Source organism: Tauraco erythrolophus, chromosome 1, assembly GCF_009769465.1.
Source record: "Tauraco erythrolophus isolate bTauEry1 chromosome 1, bTauEry1.pri, whole genome shotgun sequence".
Classification (NCBI taxonomy): Eukaryota; Metazoa; Chordata; class Aves; order Musophagiformes; family Musophagidae; genus Tauraco; species Tauraco erythrolophus.
Window position 1 is genome coordinate 62,169,445 of NC_141465.1, and position 20,861 is coordinate 62,190,305.

The 20,861-nt window shown below is 37.7% G+C and overlaps 1 protein-coding gene across 2 annotated transcripts in view; it reads left to right on the top strand.

Annotated features, from left to right (window-relative positions):
• TMEM131 (transmembrane protein 131) overlaps positions 1–20,861 on the top strand; it is a 111,842-nt gene that overhangs the window by 51,485 nt on the left and 39,496 nt on the right. For both annotated transcript variants that reach the window (XM_086619283.1, XM_086619276.1), the window contains exons 5-12: positions 5,315–5,438; positions 6,396–6,512; positions 8,021–8,143; positions 8,820–8,900; positions 13,307–13,457; positions 13,605–13,661; positions 14,618–14,679; positions 19,868–19,976. In XM_086619283.1, coding sequence (XP_086475409.1) covers positions 5,315–5,438; positions 6,396–6,512; positions 8,021–8,143; positions 8,820–8,900; positions 13,307–13,457; positions 13,605–13,661; positions 14,618–14,679; positions 19,868–19,976 — 824 coding nt within the window. The remainder of the gene's footprint in view (positions 1–5,314; positions 5,439–6,395; positions 6,513–8,020; positions 8,144–8,819; positions 8,901–13,306; positions 13,458–13,604; positions 13,662–14,617; positions 14,680–19,867; positions 19,977–20,861) is intronic.

A 20,861-nucleotide genomic window follows, 5' to 3' on the forward strand; every position in this document is an offset into this window, starting at 1 on the left:
GCGAAACAGGAAGAATGCTGTGGTCGCTAATTCTCTAGTCTTGTACGTCGTGCAGGCTTCTTTCACATAAGGAACTAACATTTTCTTCAGAATGGGATACAAAAGGCATTCCCTTTCAGTCTCTGGAGGTAACCTTGTAAGACCAGCTTGTTTCATTTCATTAAAAGTAGCTAGATATATTACAAGTCAACACCCAATTCTTACTGTTGGAGCTCACTCTCTCTGATCTTCTGACTGAAGAACCATCTATATTGGTTGAGGAAGTTCCCAGGCTGCGTCTATTTAGAGGCTAGGAGAATTTTCTGGCTTTGTATGCTTTCCACGTTAGTACACTCCTACCTTTTAGGCATCTGCTATTCACTTCTGTCTGACACAGGATACTGATTTAACCCACGTGAAACTTTTGATATGCTGTTCAAGAACCAGTCTTACAGTTGTTTCAGCGGTCACAAAAGATGCTAAAAGAAAAAAAAAATACTTAAGGGAAACGATATTTATTAAACTCCAAAATTCGTAAAGAATTTACCTGAATTGAATCTTGATTATATTTATCTATCTTCCCAGCATTCCAAAATCTAAGTGGGAAGCTTTTGATTGACATCAGTTCCTTCTCCAGTCTTGTTAGAAAGAATAGGAGATGGAAGAGGAAGAATGTAACTGCTGAATTTATATCTTTTGCTTTTCAGTAATAGATTAGTATCAGTTCTCATAAATCAAGTGAGCATTTTACAGAGGTGGGTAAACTGTATGCAGTAAGAAAAAATGTAATTACTCTTTTAAAAGGGCATTTTCTTGATACATATTTGCTTCACAGTGAGTAGCTAGGTATTTTTGCAAGTTAAGTTTGAGCCAGTAACTCAAGGACTCATCTCCCCAACATTTTGCAGGAGCTGGATTTGGAAAGAGTTGAGTTGCAGCAGTAAAGAATGTGAACACAGGCTTCTTTACCCATTTGAACAGGCACCTCACCCTTGTTAATTACCATCTTCTCATCTAGGTTGTGGTATCTCTTTTTTTATCAGTGTAGGTGGACCGAGCATTATGCAGGGACAAAAGATCAGGAACAAAATCTTACATGCTTTGACAGTTCATGTTTGCCTGAAGGTGTGTGTCTGTACCCACTTCTTGCAATGAAAAGTGTTAGCTCTGACTGCTCCAGGAAATTCTGCTGTAAAATTTGGCACCAGGTAACACTGTACTTGTGCAGATCATTGTGGCTTGATAATTCGCAGCTTGGAGAGCATCCCTTATGTGATTATTGCGTGGGATATAGGTTCATTAAAGGTGTCTGGTGTACGCTGCTTTACCTGGATTTTACATTTTCTGATGGCAGAAAAAACAAGTGAGGTTTGTCCTGTTTCTGTACATTTGGCTAACATCTAGCTTAAAGAACAAGAGGAAAGCTGTATCTGGGCAAAATATAATACTGGACTCATTGTTTCAAAATCAGAATGGTCAACAAAAATACCAAAATAAAACATAATACTAGCAACAGAATTATTTTTTAGTGACTTTGTCCTTTATCACCTATAATTATACTGTGGTGGTTTAGTCTGGAATTTGGCATTAGTGAACTGTTGAGTCTGCCATGGCTGCTTCCCTACTAGCTGTTTTTGTAGGCTTTAGCCTCTCAAATGTACTATGTTATATTCCCCTCTTTTCAGAACTGGAAAAGCATGAAGGCCTTAAGATTGTTAATATTTGAAACATTTCTTGGGATAATGAGTTTTACTTCCAAACTACCTTTCTGACAGGAACAGGCTTGACACTTCAGTGTTACTGGTTCATTCAACATAGTTTTCTTGGCTTTGTGGTGTTTCATATGTTATGCATCATAAAAAGTGAGACTTAAGTTAACTCTGATCTAAGGTTTTCAGTACACGGCTGGTTCTCTCTAGAGATGACAGGTGATATGCTAGTCATATCATTTGCTCACATGTAATATAGCACTTAGAATCTACCTCATCTTTGCTCGCTTCCTGCGGTTGTGGTTGGTGGGAACTGTTCTGCTTGATTCTTTTTTTTGGCTCTTAAGCTCCTCTTACAAAGATGGGTTGGAGTGCATTGTAATGGAGGAGGAGGAGGATGGTTTCTCCTTCTTGGGGAGCTACTGAGCAAGTGTTGGGGAAGAAAAATATTCAGAAACTGCACTGTGGCAAGCAGAAGAGTTTCAGCAAGGTGCTGGAAGCATGTCTTCTACTGAGGAGGATGAGAAATCGCAGTGAGAGCTGGGGAACAGACAGTTGAACCTCAGGAGAGGTTGGAACAGCTTGCTTCAGTGTTGGAGGAGTTAGACTATTATTTTTCTTTCGCTTTCTTTTTTTTCTTTTTTTTTTTTTTTTTTTTTTTTTGGTGTTGGTAGAGCCAGAGAGTATGTATTAAGGCATGACGACTTTCTCTAAACAGCTAATTCACTGCACAGTTGCTGACTGTGACAAAAGCTTGCTTATGCCTTTCACAGTTACCAAGCAGATAAAATATTCAAGCCTATCTGTACTGATGTCAGTGAAGGGAGTGGGTACAGAATTCAGGGAGTGCTGTGTAATTCCGTGTCAGCAGACACTTTTCTCAGTTGTGCTTTTGTGAATGGTTGGTGGTTTGTGGTTTTTTGTTGGTTAGTTGTTTGTTTGGGGTTATTTTTGCTGGGCATGGAGTAGAGATGGGGAACTTTGGAGAGCTGGCTCTCCAGATTCCTCTAGTCTGATAAGCTTTTCCCTAGCAAACAGAACAGGTGTATAGGTTTACTGTTTGATTCCATTGATCGACAATGTAGCAGTTACAGCAGTTAAGGCAAAACATTGTAACTGATAAACCGTTTCCCTTTCTAATATCCTCATGTATACTGGCAACAAATATGAATACTTTTATGTTGTGGCTTAACTTGATTGTTAGGTTTTGTGTGGGTTTTAAAGGAGAAGAGGGAAATTGTCTTCGTTATTAGGTAAGTCAAAAAGTTTTTTTTGACAGTGAAAGAAGGATCAAGAACAAATGTTTGCTTATGGAGACATGAAATTAGGAGGACTCATCAAGCAAAGCAGAGATTTACAGTAGTAGAGTGCAGATATATTCTACTGTTAGTGACGATGCAATTTATTGAAGGTTAATAATGGTGTCTTTGAATTAATATCATGGGTTTTAGCATCTATCCGTTTAGCCCGTGTTTCATAAGTAGGAGGTTCTGTCTGTTTCCACAATCACTTTGTAAATTGCGGTATAGTTTGATTAGTGTCACTAAATCCTCCATTCAATGCAACCTTTAATTTACAGCAAATTTATGTTGCTCTGTCTATTGAGACACACCCTCCTCTTCCAATTTGAAAAGCTGTGCAACTGCAATAGCACTTATTAATTAGGCCTGTTAAAGTTAACTGAAAATGACAGAACAACTGCCTATTATTGGTCATCATCAGTTCAGGTACTACAGATAGTGATACTACAGATAGTAATTCTTATCAATGGTCTTGCAGTCCTTGCAATGTTTGGAGCAGGTGACACGGGAGGGAGTGTTACATGGAATACATGTAGCCTGAAAAGTTAAGAGTTAACTATTTTGAATTCCAACATTTAATTTGGAGGAAATTGTAATCTACACTCTTTGTTAGTGCTTTGGTGCTGATACTTGACACGTGTGTGTTAAAAGGCATGAAAAAAATTCTGAAGAGATACCAAAGTCTGAAAAATAATTGCTCAAACTGAGGCGTTTATTGTCACATCAGCTGTTGTAAGCAAAAATTAACAAACCTAAAGCTTGTGTGAAATAAATTGTTAGCATGTCTTGTTACTGAAAGTGTGCTGTTGTTTAACTGTTTGACTTCTGTGTTTTAGACTTCTTAAATTCTAGAATTTATCTCAAGCAGTCTGTATTTTTTTTGTTAAGACATGAACTCAAATGCAATGTACAGATTAAATAGTTGTTGCTCCACGTATCTGAGTTCTTAATTCTGTAAAGCATATTACAAAATACAATACCAGAAAAATTCTGGGTTGTAGGTAAGACTACTTTTTAAAGGAGAAGCTACTGGCTGAGCATTCACACACCATTCAAGGAGTTGCACAAACACCACCCAAGACTTTAACTGCTAGGACCAGAATCCATTCACAGTGGGCAACTCCAGTGAGCCAACAGGTGCTCCTTTCAACTCCTCTCTCACACACATACTCACTCTTGAGTGCATTCTCTTCCTTTGGACTTGACCCTAGGTTTCCTGTAGCAAAGCCTCAGGCATCAAATCTTTTAAAAAAATTAATTTTTTCAGATGATACAGCTGGAAAAACAGCTCGAGCTGGGTGCCTCCAGAGAGAGACCCCAAAGAAACCCCTGGATAATTATACCCTTAAAATCTATGCACCTGCTTTTCATGTGCTCTTCACGCACTTGTTTGGTCCCATGGTGACTTCAGGTCTGGGATCTTCCAACACCTTACGGGTTCTTTCTCTCCCTCCAGGCAGGCAGGCTGTCAGGTGTTCTTATCTTGCTGAGTTGCAGCCTCTGCTGATGGTTGTCGCCTCCTTGTCTTCTGGTTTGTGCTTCTTGTGCATGAGTTGTAGCCTCTGCTGATGGTTGTAGCCTCCTTGTCTTCTGGTTTGTGCTTCTTGTGCACCTGCTCGCTGGTGGAACGTGGGAAACTGAAAAGTCCTAGACTTAGGATAAACAGTACTTAGCAACAACCAAAACATCAGTATGTTATCAAGGCTATTCTTGCACTAATTCCAAAACACAGCACCTTACCAGCTACTAAGAAGAATATTAATTCTATCTCAGCCAAAAACGTATCTAGGAGAAAGTTCACAGCTTGTGGTCTAAGGCTTCAGCAAGTCTTGCTACTAAAGCTAAGCAGTGGATTCAATTTGAACTATAACATGACTACTGCAAAACTACTGACTATCTATCAGGAAAAAAATTGCACGTAGACTTTTGTCTAGGGTGTGCTCTGTTTATTTTAAGTTACTGTGTGCAACCTTTCTTAAGGTAATTATTTAGAGTTTCTAGCACAGGAACAGAAATCTTTGGCTCTTCTCATTCTGTCGTAAAAATCTTAAAAATGGTATTTTATTTTGGATAGATGTCCTTTCAGATGATGATACAATGTTAGGTAAGCCTTCAGGAAAAGCAATCAAAATAACAGAAAAGATGTTAACTAAGTAATTCTTCAAGGTAGAAGTTACATATGTTACTTGAAAAAACATTTAATGTAAAGTTCTGTTGTTAGCACACATCACTGTTTTGTTCCTATCTGGTTTAATGGGGCAAAGCCCAATGTTCTGTTTTTTAAAGTATTAGAATTCTAAAAATATTCTCTCTCTGTTTTGACAGGCCAGTTGGAATGCCAAAAATGGAAAAAGTTTACCTACATAACCCTAGCTCAGAAGAAACAATTACATTAGTATCAATCTCTGCTACAACATCACATTTTCATGCATCATTTTTTCAAAATAGGGTAAGTTATTCCACTTTCTCAAAATAAACTTTTCCTTCCTTCTCCCCACCCTGAATGGGGAGCTTGATTTCCCTCTCCTCTTTAAATGAGTTAATACTTTTTGGTACGTGATTATTGCAGTTATTAAGGTAACTGCAGTTCTTGATCTCATGTCAGTTACCAAGCAAATTTGAACTGAGCACAGAAACACACGCAAACCCTACAAGAAGAGAGGGAATGAAATATTGCATAGGAGTTCTGACTACAGGGGAACTGACGATTTCAGCAGATCTCCTTTGTTGCTGAAGTGTCTAAGTGTACGTTGCCTTAGAGCACATACAGGAGCAAGCTGTTCTTAAAGTTTTTCTGAGAATTTTAAAGTCCAGTGAAGTGGTGTTAGTGTGAAGCAGTCACTCCAATGCACTTATAACTACTGCAGTCATGTTACAGGAACTTGAAAGTTAAAAAGCGTGGTGTCAGCAAGGTTAACACTTAACCACATTACTGTCAGACATAGCCTTCTAGTTTCAGTTTTATCTGCAGGGCCTCGGCTTAGCAGGGGCCGTGTAAACACTAAAAACTTCAGAAAACCTGTCTGTAAGCAACTTTTCTTACTTATGGAAATCTTGTAGTAATTGCCTTTCTTCAGCGTTCTATAAACTGTCAGTCCAAAATATTTCTGTGATAAGCTGAACTATAAATACAGAATTCAACATAAAAATTCAATTAAATGTCCTACATTAGATAACAGTTGTAAAATATTGGTATTGTTACCAATAAAGATGTTACACATCTGTTTTGTCTGAAACTTCTACTCTTTTTTTTTTCCCAAATCTGCAGTAGACATTCTGACTTCAGTTTTTCATGAAGAACAAACAGAGATCTGTAGCAAAAAACCTATTGTTCGTCTGCAGGGCGGAATGTCTTTGATAAACAGTTTTGCTTATTCCTCTGCTTGTTTGCTTTTATTTTTTCCAGAAAATTCTTCCAGGAGGGAATACGTCCTTTGATGTAGTTTTCCTCGCAAGAGTAGTGGGAAATGTAGAGAACACTTTATTTATTAACACTTCTAATCATGGGGTATTTACTTATCAGGTAAGAGAATTACACTCTTTCAGAAGAAGTTGTGAAGTGTGAATCAACCAGAGCAGTATCTATCATGGCATACTTAGCCATCCAAGGATATTTGCACATTAGTGTGTTTTTTTTTATCAGTCCAGATGAAGTTCAAGTTTCCATCCTTGCTTCTTGTTGTAACACAAAGGTATACCATTGTAAATATCTGTAGGAGCAGTACTGTAAGCCAGATTGATGAAATTATGTAGGGTTTTGTCGTGGGTTAGGCTGCTCCAGCAACCGAACCCACACAGCCGGTCACTCACCCTCCCCCACCCCCAGGAATGAGGGAGAGAATTAAAGGAGAAATGGGAAACCCGTGGCTTGAAATAAGAACAATTTAATGCAGCCCGTCTCATCCCGAAGCTGCAATCCCGGACGAACGCGAGGGCCCAAAATAGAGAAGGGCAGAGAGAGAGAGATAGTACTCCGAGAGTGGGAGTACTGGGAGAGAGAGGAAAAAAAAACAATAGAGCAAAAGCGCAGCAAGCGCAAAAGAGCAGAAGTGGCGAAAGAGCCAAAGCGCAAAAGCCCTTCTGTCCGGCTGACCCTCACCTTAATACTGGGCATGACGCTGCATGATATGGAATACTAATTGGCCAGTTTGGCCCTCAATCTTAAGTTCCACCACAAATCACAAGGGGAGTCATGTCCCCCTTGTCCCAACTATGCTCCCCCCTTATTCCGCCGTGCTTCTGCACTCCGGCACACTGAAAAGTCCTTGGAGTCTCACGTCCAACGACAAACATCAACTTGCTATCAGCATTCTTCTCAGAGCGAGCCTCTGAGTAAAACCAAAACACGGAGCTCTTTTAGCTGCTAAAAAGAAGAGCTAACACTGTCCCAGCTAAAACCAGGACAGGTTTAAAATCCTCCCAACAACTTTTTTGTGTGTATTACTTTAGTGGCTCATTGCAGTGATCTGGCTCATTCTTTAGCTCTGTACTCATCTGATCCAGTGACAAGGCAATGTTATTCATTAAACTGGCAAAAAATTACTCACTTGAGATTCAGAAAGATGAACCAGACAGATGAGAGAGTCAAAAGTCTGAAAAGTAAGAGAAAACCTCTGATTGAGAGAATGTGACTCTTACCATGGCAATGATGGAAAACAACAAAAACGCTTCCCATATGGATACTCTGTTGCGTAATTGTATGATTAAAGGATATTTCAACTCTTTTTAACGTTTAGCTGGTATCTAGTATTTCAGAGCATCAGAAAGAAAAATGGTATTTGACTTCCTGTGTTCTAAATATGTCAATGTAAGTAAGTAGTAGCTATGAGAAATACCCTTTAGCTGCAAACTAAACCAGTTTCTTTATTTCAGTACTTTAGCATGATGTTGGTTTTAAATGTTTGGTTAGATGAATACTGTAAAATTAATTGAGAAGAGTACTTGGTAGATTACTAAAATTAGTGCATGTATGTTAGGCTCTGCAACAATTACATGCAACTACTTAAGCTCATTTTTCTTTTTCTGAACCAGGTGTTTGGCATTGGAGTACCGAACCCCTATCGATTGCGCCCATTTATTGGGGCACGAGTTCCTGTAAATAGCAGTTTTTCTCCTATAATAAATATACATAACCCTCACAGTGAACCTTTGCAGGTGAGCCTGAGAGAAAACTAATGAATGCTCCTTTATGTATATGATATTAAAATGAAATTTTGTTCAGTTTGGTACTTATAATATGAAAGACAGAATTTTATTATGGTTTTTCATATTATATAAATGTTTTTTGTTTAAATGCAAATCAGTTCTAGAAATATTAGACTTTGCTGAATTGAGATTTTATTGTGAAATTTCCATTTTTAAAATGATCATAATTACTGCAAAATAAAGAGTTAAACTTCATTGGTAATTAAGAAAAGACTAAGGAAATGAAATAGATCTTGTACTTTTAATCCAGGCAGGCCTCTTAGCTTCCTTCTGCTCGTTTTGCACAGTGTAAGATGTCTTTATGGTGCACCCTAGTATGTAACGGTAACAAGTGCTCTTATGTTAGGGCAGGATTGATGTCTGTACCTAACCAAACAAGCAAATGAATAGTCCACTGATAAATGTGATCTGATTCTGATAAGTGATCCACAAACTGTGAAATGCTACAGAAAGCACATGAAGTGTAGCACTGGCAAATGGTTATGTCATCATTAAAAGCAAATTCATAAGATACTCCAGTGGTCAAATAGTTGCTAACTCATACCATTGCTCATTACAATACCTGATAACTAAACCAGGATCCCTTTAAAGTTGAGTGCTAACATTTTCCTGTTATCCACCTCAGGTAGTAGAAATGTATTCCAGTGGAGGTGATCTCCATTTAGAGCTTCCAACAGGTCAGCAAGGAGGTACAAGGAAGCTATGGGTGAGTATTCACGTCCTGCAACATGCATTGTACTTGTTTGGGAGATTTGATTTTCATACGATTTTAGGGTTGTTTTTTTTTTTACCAACTTTGTTTCTTGTCATGTAATCGTTAAAAATACCCCATAAAAATCAAAACGGTAACAGGGTCTGTTAATTGTAGAGTAATAGAAATTGAAGGAAAGTTTTAATTAAAAAAAGCTGTCTGTATTGAGCTGTGCTTTTTTGCAATGAGAGGTACAAGATGATTCCCAGTAGAATGAATTACACCTACCTAAGCATTCAGGACAACGTAGTCCTTCTGATGGCCTGTGAGTTAGATCTAACCCACAGGAAAAGTATACAGAATTTTTATTTATTTACTTATTTATTTAAACTGAGAAAGTCCTTCCTGCAAATCACTATGAATGCATACATGGGTTGAAAAAGCAGCTGAATGAACTTGGGGAAGAAGACTCTATTAAGGACAACTAAATAAAACTGCAGTGTGTCTAGGTGCAATAAATCCCTAGATCATGAGTTGAGAGTGGCTGGAAAGTGGTCTGGAAAATATTCTTATGTGCATGCCGTGCAGTTACTCTTTATTCTTCATGTCTATGACTGGAGATGGAGTAGTGGGTTGGATGGACTCATGGTCTGGCCCATTAAATCTGTTTTGTTGTGTTCTTCATGTAATGTAGTTTTGAAGTAACACATACTATTATCTTTAAGTGAAATAAATTTTAGAAGCATCCTAAAGGTAAAATACTGGCTCCATGCTGTATATCACACCGTTGGTGATGTCCAACTAGATAGAAAACCGATTTTCCTCTTCAATTAGTATTATTCGGTTTTTTAATGACTTTATTTTTTTGTCTGGGAAAGACTTTGAAGTCGTTGGGCTCCAAAACTTGTCTGTTACTCAAGTGTATCATTACAGTCACTGACAGTTATGTCTGTTGTAATGAGTAAAGCCAGAATATTTCCAAGTGAGCTAAGAAGAAGGATCACAAAACTTAGTTCCTGGCTTTTCTGGAGAAGGTCCATGAGAATGGCAGTATCTTAGTTTTAGATACAAAAGTTTCAAACAAATATGTATAAATATAGATCAGAAGCATCTAAAAAAATTCATAGAGTCATAGAATGGTTTGCATTGCAAGAGACCTTCAAGATCATCTAGTTCCAACTCCTCTGCCATGGTCTGGGATACCTTCCACTAGATCAGGTTGCTCAAAGTCTCATCCAGCCTGGTCTTGAACACTTCCAGGGATGGGGCAGCCACAACTTCTCTGGGCAACCTGTTCCAATGCCTCACCACCCTCTGAGTGAAAAATTTCTTCCTTATATCTAATCAAAATCTGCCCTCTTTCAGTTAAAATCCATTGCCCCTTGTCCTGTCACTACACACCCTTGTAAAAAGTGCCTCTCAAGCTTTCTTACAGGCCCCCTTTAAGTACTGGAAGGCTGCAATAAGATCTCCCTGGAGCCTTCTCTTCTCCAGGCTGAACAACCCCAGCTCTCTCAGCCTGACTTCATAGTAGACAGCCCAGCACTCGGATCATCTTTGTGGCCCTCCTCTGGACCCACTCCAGCAGCTCCATGTCCTTCTTGTGTTGAGGGCTCCAGAGCTGAACGCAGTATTCCAGGTGTGGTCTCATGAGAGCAGAGCAGAGGGCCAGAATCACCTCCCTTGACCTGCTGGCCACTCTTCTTTGGATGCAGCCCAGGACACGGTTGGCTTTCTGGGCTCCCAGTGCACATTGCCAGCTCATGTTGAGCTTCTCGTTGACTATCACCCCCAAATCCTCTCCTCAGGGCTGCTCTCAATCCATTCTCTGCTCAGCCTGTACTTGTGCTTGGGATTGCCCCAACCCATGTGCAGGACCTTGCACTTGGCCTTGTTGAACTTCATGAAGCTCATGCAGGCCCACTTCTTGAGCTTGCCAAGGTCCCTCTGGATGGCATCCCTTCTCTCCAGCATGTTGACCACACTGCACAGCTTGGTGTCATCTACAAACTTGCTGAGGGTGCACTCAATCTCATTGTCCATGTTGCCAACAAAGATGTTAAACAGCACCAGTCCCAATACTGACTCCTGAGGAACACCACTTGTCACTGGTCTCCACTTGAACATTGAGCCATTGACTGCAACTCTCTGAGCACGACCATCCAGCCAATTCCTTATCTGCCAAGTGATCCATCCATGTCTCTCCAATTTAGAGAGAACGATGTCGTGCAGGACACTGTCAAATGCTTTGGACAAGTCCAGGTAGATGATGTCAGTTGCTCTTCCCTTACCACCAATGCTGTAACCCCATTGTAGACGACCACTAGATTTGTCAGGCGCGATTTGCCCTTAGTGAAGCCATGTTGGCTGTCACCAATCACCTCCTTTTTTTCCATGCGCCTTAGCATAGTTTCCAGGAGGTTCCGCTCCATGACCTTGCTGGGCACAGAGGGTGAGACTGACTGGCCTGTAGTTCCCTGGGTCTTCCTTTTTTGCCTTTTTAAATGCAGTGGAAGGAGTAAACAGCTGCTAAGGGTTAGATGTAAACATTAAAATGGATTTTAAAAAATGAAGATCCTAATGTTTTAACACCATTTTGCTTCTAAAGATAGCCCCTTCCTTATTGTCAGAACAACTCAAGGGGAATGTTGAATTATGTAGCCATTAACATGTATGTAACGAACATGTTAGAGCCAGAAACAAAAGAATAGAAGATTTTAAAATTTCTAGTTAATTTCTAATTCTGTTTCTCAAGCATGTAGCTTTCCAAAGCACATAGCTTTCCAGCTTCTCTAGGCCAGGTTGTCAGTTAAAGCAATGATGATGTGTGTGAAAGCTTCCAATGTATTGCATGGAAAGGCAGTTAGGTTAATACTAGTCAGCACTAATCCTCTTGTTTTTCGTATCAACTCTTGGTATTTTGAAACAGTAAGGCAACTAGAAGAAATGAAACCAGTAGGAGGAAATGCTCAGATATATCATTGTATTGGCGATGTCAAGAGCTGCGCTGCAGCTAGAAAAAACTGCAAAGTAGAAGAAATTATTTGAAATATGGTGATGATACTTTGACATATGGATGTATGTCATTGTCTAAAATTGTTTTGATGCCAAATGTTTGGATGGTTGGATGAAGCAGTCTGAATATGCAGGAGGATTTTTGTAATCACTGTTCAAAGTTACTTCAGGGATCTGACAAACCTTGGATGCCTGTTTACACATATGGTAGAGTCAAATCACATCCTTTGAAGCATTAAGGAACGGCTGCATCGTATTAGATCTGTGAATAAGTGTGAAAACTGAACTTGAAAGGTTCTTAGTTTAGGGACTCACCAAGTAGTAGCAGTTGAAACTAGTTACTTCGATATTCAGCAGCTTTCAATGAATGCATCTAGAGTCATTGTGTCATGGAAAATATGGCTCGACCTCCAGAATGGGTTGGTATGAGTTTATACTAGAGAAAGCACAGAAGAGTTTGTATAAGACAATCAGCACTTATATGGATTATGTCCTGTCTGATTTCCTTCATCAAAAACACAAAAGAAACAAGCTGTCAACTGCAACAACATCAATCAATACAAGGACGACTCATAAAAAATTCCTACTTTCTGACATTTATTTGTATTTGAAGTGGAAGAAGCTCCAAATTTCAAATCAAGGTTTTAATCTTCTGTTTAAAAAACAAAGCAAACAAACAAACAAAAAACCACCAAAAAAAAAAAAAAAAAAGAAAAATCCAATTGCCCAGTCCTTCTGTGATGTGATAGGGAAGAATATGCAATGTTAGTATTTCAGCTATGGTTCTGAAGCTAGTCTTGTGCTGCAGCTGTGTCCAGCAAATACAGAGAGAGTTGTCTTTCAAACCCTGAATGCAGATTGAAACGGACGAAATAGGCTTGGTACAGAAACTAAAATGCATTTTGGCTTTTTGCTGTAAACTGCTTGGTGACTAGTCAAACTGCAGCTCCACAAGCTTCTGGCTACTTGCAGTTCTGCACTATTTCATTTTGTGTTTAGCACTGTAGCTGTATGTCTTGTGTTAGCTTTGGAAGAAAAAGCAATTAGAATATGCAAGCCCAATATTTGATGTTACTGCACTGAGTAACTTTTTTATGGATGGATTTTGTTTCTTGGTAGATTGTATCAATTCAGTCTACTGTCTTTTTACCACAATTTTAATACATAAAACTTAATCAAATGGGATGTGAAAGTCATCTTGTACATACTTATCTTTAATCAGTGTCATATTAGATGATTACAACTATCCTTACTAAATTTAATGATGATTTTAATAACACGTAGCCTATCTCTTACTGCTTTTTCTCTTAATACAATTATACTCAATGCTTCTATTGTAATTTTTGGTGTGGCAGCTTTTTTTGTAATTGCTGCGCTCTCATGTATGTGCTTTGATTATCTATCAGGAAATACCTCCTTATGAAACAAAAGGAGTGATGAGAGCCAGCTTTTCTTCAAGAGAAGCAGATAATCATACAGCCTTCATTAGAATAAAAACAAATGCCTCAGACAACACAGAGTTTATCATTCTCCCTGTTGAAGTAGAAGTTACAACAGGTTTGTAGAAAAGGGGTTGATTTTTTGTTTTTGGTGGCTTGGGTTTTCGTGAGGGGTTTTTTTGGTTGTTTTTAAGTTATTCAACATCATTTGCTTTTAGTATAATAAGAAAATGGTAACTTTTCTCTTTTTTTTTTTTCCTTGAAGCGCCAGGAATCTATTCATCAACAGAAATGCTAGATTTTGGTACACTACGAACACAAGGTAAACTGCACTTCAGGTCTCAAAGTATTTATAAGGAGTAGGGTAAGGAAGCGAAAGCCCAATTATCTTTGTACTGCTCAGAGTTGCTTGTGGAATTATGCTTTTTAAAAGCCAGAGTTTCAAAAGCAGGATAACAATGTCTTACAATAGTGCACAAATGTATTCACCTGTAAGTATACTTGAGATGTGTAAAACAGTACCAACAGCAAACAGTAGTCTGCACGTCCAGTTATAAGTCTAGTAATAACATTAGTCTTACACAGTTGCACATGGCTTAGTCAGAAAACCATTGTCAGTCTACTGTAATTTGTGAATTTAATTCGAAAGATTGCTTGGCATCTGCAGAAGTTTTAAGAATTTTTCAGGCACAGGGAATAGTGAAAGTGTGCAAATTTAACCACATTTGTTACTTATGATAAGATCTTTTTTTTTTTTAATGCCACTTACACATTTGTGTCTAACATTTTACATTTTAAATTAATATTGTTTAGTGAAATGAAAAAAATTATATACATAGCAGAAAGTAGTAAAACAGTAAAAGGGACTCATTACTGAGGAAAAACAGTATATATCTTCTTTCAACTAAAAGTAGTTTCTGAAGTGCTTCTCCTTGCAACTTACTCAACATGTAAAAATTTTTAAAAAAGATCAGTTTCTGGTGAATATTGGTGCAAGATCATTCATTATAGTATTTTTAGCCTGTTCATTTCTTAATGTGTTAGAAAACAAGTGTTTAGCTGAAGCATGTAATACCTACTAATACACAAAAATGCAGTTAAATGTGTCAGGTTCTTGGGACTAGCTATTTTGACTGGCTGTACTGTCATGTTAGTCTAACTTTTTAACACTGAAGAACAATGAATTTATATGAGAAACTAGCTAGTGCAGATGACTTTGTATAAGGTCTTTATGTTAAAATAGCCTAATAGTCAGGTGTGTTTTTTGTTCTTTAACAGATCTGCCAAAAATTTTAAATCTGCATTTATTAAATTCAGGAACAAAAGATGTGCCAATTACAGTAAGTTTTATTTCCTTTCAATTTGAAACTTTGTACTTGGATTTACTTTCTCTCATAAAAATTGATCATTCACAGGTTCACCATGTAGTGTTCAGAATTAGAAGCTAGGTGATGTGTAACTGAAAATGTAATTTAATAGTAAGACAAATAATGTGTGTGCATCGTAAATTCCTTTGCTTCATAGCCTTCTTTGGGCGACTGTTTCAGCGTTTATAGGCTGTGCCTGCAATATCTGAGCCTCTGGAAGCTTTTATACTTTGAGAACAGTAACTCCTGTTCAGTGAACAAGAGATTAATGCAGAGTCTGTGGGCTTCTTTGTCCTCATCACACACTCCGTGACAGTGTATAAAGTGGTTGTCCAGCCTAATCTTTTAAGATGAGCAAAGAGTAGCTTTCAAGAGCAGACTGTGAAATGGCCCTTGTTTTCTTGAGGTTATCTGCTTTATAGCTTGAAATAAGAAAAAGCCTGCAAACACTCTAGAGCCCTTTCTAGTGAGATCACTGCAGCTGCATGTAAAGTGCAGCCAGCTTCAAAATTCTAGGTTTTAGATTTTCTACTTTTTATTTTTATTACAGGATTTTGGCTCTATTCTGGTAGTCTGCCTGTGTAATTTTTCTCATTGCCCACTATTTTTCTCACTTCTTCCTTCTCCCTTTCCTGTCTTCCTTGTTTTCCAGATTTAGTTGTATAGCTAGCTATACCTTGTCCCAATGCACTTTTTAAAAGTGTTGAAGTGTTGAAAAGAAACCAGAGGAGCCAGAAGAATGACTGAAGGATTGGCAAAGTTTTCTTGCTGAGCGCATGGAGAGCATTTCTGTGTTTTTAAAGCTTATAGCTGCAACTGTACGGAATAGTAGAGGTCTAACAAAAACTTAAGATACTGGAAACTGAGGCTAGGTGAATTTAGACTAGAAACAGGACACACTTTTAGTAACAAGGATAACTTTCTACTGTGATAATAGTCCATTGCAATGCTTGCTAAGTTGTTGTTCACTACTAATTTTCAAGTCAAGAGAAACTCACAGTACAGTGTAAACAGAATTTGCTTATTGCATTAATGAGGTCAGATGATCCTGTAAGGTCTCTTGTGGCCTTGTAAGCTGTGAACCAGCTTCCATGGAAGTTATTAAAAAAACCACTTGTATACATTATTTTTATAATCAGAGGGTTGGTAAATGTATTAAATTATATTTCCAAAATTATGTTTGCTGTCTTATATCATGTCCATCTTCTTAGATTGGCCAGATCTTTGGCATAGGGGCAGGTTTTTGTGGTGTTGTTTTAAAATGTGTAATGTACATCCTGAGTGCAATACAAAGAACCATATATTTAAACCATCAGTATCACTTCCAGTATCTGATAACATAGTACCTAATTAATACTCCTCATTTAAAAAAAAACCCTACCTGTTTTTAATGCTATGGTCTTTGAACCATACACTATAGACCATAGACTTCAGGTCTAATTGAAGGCTATCGTTTGATAATCCTTATACAGATCATGACAGAACTTCTCCAGATGAATTATTATTATTATAGAGTGTATCGAAGCAGTGAATTTGGTGGTCTTAAAGCTTTTAGGACTCACTTTTGCAATCATAAAATTACCACATAGGTCCAGGTATGATGTATTTTTCAGCATGTCACGTATGACACAGTAAGTCAATTGTTCTTCTCATTAAGGCACAGCTTTGTTGTGAAGTTCGTAACCTTTTTAGCATTTGAAGCACTGTGTGAATTTCTGCTGGTGTGCCAATCAAGGAATTTGAAAGTGATAAACAAGAGTAAAGAATTTTTGGAAGGAACCTGGTGAATAGCTTGCTTCTAGGAAAACTTGAGAAATTAATTTCTGACCCTTTAGAGCTAGCGTTTAAAAGCAGTGAGACAGAACTCTGTGACAAACTTCATCTTGCTGCAGAAGAAAAGGCCAGGGCTATATTTAGCATATATTTAAGCTGGGTCCTGGAGGAACTAAATATCTTCAGGTCATCTGTGTAAGAGAGACCGCTAATTCTGTTGCCAGAGTTGTAGTTGTTTTGCCTTTAAGTACTTAGTCATGCTGTGGTCCAACAAATTGGTTGACGAAAATAAGAGTAAGTCACGTCACTTTCTTTTTTTTTTTTCTTTATACAAATTTCCTTAATTACATGATATTTATTTCATGACTGGATGAACTATTGTCATGCTGCCACAATTAAGCCATGCTGTCAAAAATCTAGTAAATGGAAATTATTGAACATTTTCTTTTACCCTTTGTTTGGAATGAAAATTTTGTGTTTCCTTAAGGCAATTTAAGCGCATTTAAAAGCAAGGGCACACTTTAAAATTTCAGCTTCTGATCAAGTTTGATGCGTAAATAACCAGGAACTTCAGGACAGCCATATATTGAAGCTGAGTTCTATCAGTTTGAAAATAAAAGTGTTTGTGTAAGAAAGTATTTACTTACTTCTGTCACAATTCATATGTTTCAGCGTAGATTTTTTTTTTCTCCTCTTATCGAGCTGTGAGAAGTAGTTTATTTTCAGTCTGCACATTTGAGTGCACACATCTCAAAGTGATCAAGGGAAAGTTACTTTGAAGAATTAAAATCTATTAATAGTTTATTCCATGGCTGTTCTGGATAGTGCTTTATGGTGAAAGTGAACTTCAGTTAGTTGTGTCCCTGCTTAAACTGAAGGCCGAGTTATTACTGACAAAATAGTTGTGTCTGTAAAAGCAAATAAAACAGTATAAAGGTGGTTCTGACATGCATTGAGCCAACCTCAGTCTGCTGCCTGTAGCTGCAAGGCTTTTTCCTCTTGCAGCAGGGTAGTTGTGTCTTCACTATCTGTAAGCAAAAGTCTCCAGGCTGCTCAGTCTTCAGAGCAATATGCTAGGTAGACAAGGCAAAACTATTCTTGGGACTTGCTGACAGGTAAACAGTATGGATGAACACGTGCCAGTGTTTCAACTCATACTCTTCTCCTCTTTAGTTTATTAGAATAGATATAGTCTGAGAGTCCTTAAATTTTCAAAGTCTTTCCCAGTAACTGCTGCACTAGCACAAAGCTTTCTCCTTTCGCTGTGTTCTCTAGAGCATTTAAGTTCCTCATTTTCTTCTCCTATGCTAAATATTGAATGTATCTTCATAGAGCAGGGTCAAAAGTCTTGACTGGGGCACTCCATGTGAGAGCCGTGTGTTAATGAAGGATGTCTGTTTTAAGTTGTTCTTCCCCACAGAAGTTGCTGTCAGGACATTTTCTGAGAAAACCAGTGGTATTAGATTATTGATGGAACTTTTTTTGCAGGTATTCCTCATGACCTGTCCATATTTGATGATTCTTAAGGAACATCTCAGGACAAGTTTTTCTTGGGCTTTATTTGAAATAGATTAAAATTTGAGGAAAGTGAAGTTGAAAAGATTCTTAAGGATGTTTGTTTTTCCTTTAGTTGTCTTAATTCTCTATTTCCTTTTATAGCATGTAATCAAGCAACAAATGAGATGTGCTTGATGTTGTCAAGAAATTGTCCACAAAACAGTGCTAAATTCCTTTCTTAACTAAGTTCATTAGCTATAGACATTTGGAATAAATACATCTAGGTTTGTTACAACTGTGGTTTAAGAGATGCACCTCTGAAACCTGCCATTTTTCTAGCAACAGGCTGTCCTTTTGAATATTTCTGATTTGATTTAGTAAATGAAATCAGCATAATTTCAAATTTCAATAATGAAAAATCAGCCTTTTCCATGAGAAGACATGCTAGAAATGGTTATCTTTTCTGCCTTGCAAAAGTTATAAACTCAGTTATAGCTTTGATTTTGTCTGCTTTAAGAGTTTTTTTTAATGACACCTGAAGATCTCAGTTTTGTAGCATGGATTTCATTAGAAGAAAATTGTGATAATTATTGACTCGTGAGAAGAAATAGCAATGTCTGCACCACACGTATGCAGATGGTTGACAAAGGTCAGTACTATAAATCCGAAACACAAAACTTAAAGTTAACAGAGATTATTCATTAGCTGCAGGAGCTGCGCTGCTTGTTTCCTCTAAGGATCACATGGCCTGCAGAACTTAGTTATGTGTGCATGATTTTATGGCTTTAATTTACAATCGAGGACAGCTTAGCTTGAAAGAACTCTAATTGGTTTGTACCACTCACTAGCTGTCTGCCTTGCTCCTCTCTGACCGAGAAAGGCTCAGCTGCTTATGAAGCAGGTGCTAAAAATCTGCAGCCCAGCATAAGGTAAACCTGCACTCATTTCAGATTCCTTAATACAGCATCCTGTAATTTGCAGTAGCTTAACAGCTGCCACATGAGCAGCTAAGCTGTTCTTACAGCATGAGAAGACAGCTGGGAAGGAGGAATCATGGCAGCCATCCTAATTTTAAGCAAAACAAGAATACGAGTCCATGATTCCATAAGTCCATGAGTCCATAAGAATAAATTCTCCATGCTCAGTTTCTCTTCATGGAATCTAGATAAAGAGTTTGCTAGCAATCTTTATAGAGTCTTCAGATATTGACATGGAATCCATAATCCTGCTGCATAGCAATGAGGATTTATACAAGTCAGCTCTGGCTAATAACTGACACAATTGCTATTCCAATAATGCCCAATTCACCTTTTCCATTTAGTTTAAAACAGTAATCCTCAAATACAAAAGGTGATCTTGTGAAATGTTGGTGTAGAATGTCATTTCAGATTTACAAAACTGTTCTCTATATAGTTAATCAATTTTTTTTCCTGTGGCAGCTCTGCAGACTTAGCGTGGGATCAGAGACAAGGTAGATGTCTGTATCATCACCAGTAATTAGACAAGTCAGTTAACAGCTTTGTTAATGAGTGCACCAGAAACAAATAGTCTAGCTATTGTAACCCTGCAGCATTAAGAATAAAAAATAAATCTTTATTTAAATAAAGCTTGTTTTCTATTATATTAACACGTTTCTTTCCATACTGTCACTTCATCCAACATTACCAAGAAGTCTCTATTGCCTGCTTTTCTGCATACTGTCTTAGTAATTTGCAGGACCTGAAAAAACTTCTAAAGCCCCTTATAATGCTGCTTTGTTACAGGAAAGGCAGACCTGTAAGAACTCAGCCAAAACTAGTTGCTGTTGTATCACTTTGAAGGATACACGAAGGCTGCACAGTGTGTTAACAATGATAAATTTACAAGTGCTTCATATTTTGATTATTTGCAGAGTGTTAGACCTACACCACAGAACGAAGCTATAACAGTACATTTCAAGCCAGTTACGTTAAAAGCCTCCGAAAGTAAATATACCAAAGTTGCAAGTATTAGCTTTGATGGTAAGTACTGCACCCCTCTTCTTAGAACTTGTCAAGTGCTTCCTAAAACTTGCTGAAACTTCATGAATGGTTTTCTGCTCTCTTAACAAAATGTTATTTGTAATTTTGAGAAGGAAATGAAATTTTCCTGGAAAAGGCTTACAGTTCATCTAACTTATTAGTGAAATGATCATCTCTGATCATAATCATCAAGTAACTTAGGCTGCTAACTACTGGTGAGAAGAGAAGGAATTCTTAAGCAATCTTCTATGTGTGTATATAAAAATTGAACATCACATTCTATTAAGCAGTATTCTTATATTAAGACACACTATTTAAAATGTTATGGTAGTCTAAAGAGGTGTTTGTTTTTGAGAAAGCCTAGCAAACCAGGACACGTTTCTCACTGTAATGTATATTAGAGGAGAGTATGTCCCTTGGATTGCCCTTTGATCCTTCCAAAGTTTAAAAAATAATCCAAAATCTTATTTAAAAAAAAATTATGTTTTATGTTGGAGTGCCCATGGAAATAGGGTTCTGTCATGCTCTTGAGAACCTTACTGTGAAAGGCTTATTTTATTCTGCTATCTTGAATTCATATTAAAGAAAATGGGAGGTGAAGGTGGAAAAACCTTTTACTGGTATCTTTCCCACATAATTTCAATATGTTATGTATGCTGATACTGACTTTCATATATATCTTTATGAAAGAAGTGCTGGGTCATTTCCCTCCCACATAGTGTGACTGTAAATATTATGCTGACGTTTTGTAGAAAGGTACCTCCATTTTTATAGAGATTTTAATCAACTGTCAGAATGCTGTTGACCTACTCAGATGTTACTACTTTAAGATACCAGTTGGTGCTGTAAGTCTCTCTGCCAAGACTGCTTAGAAATGAAGTTCAT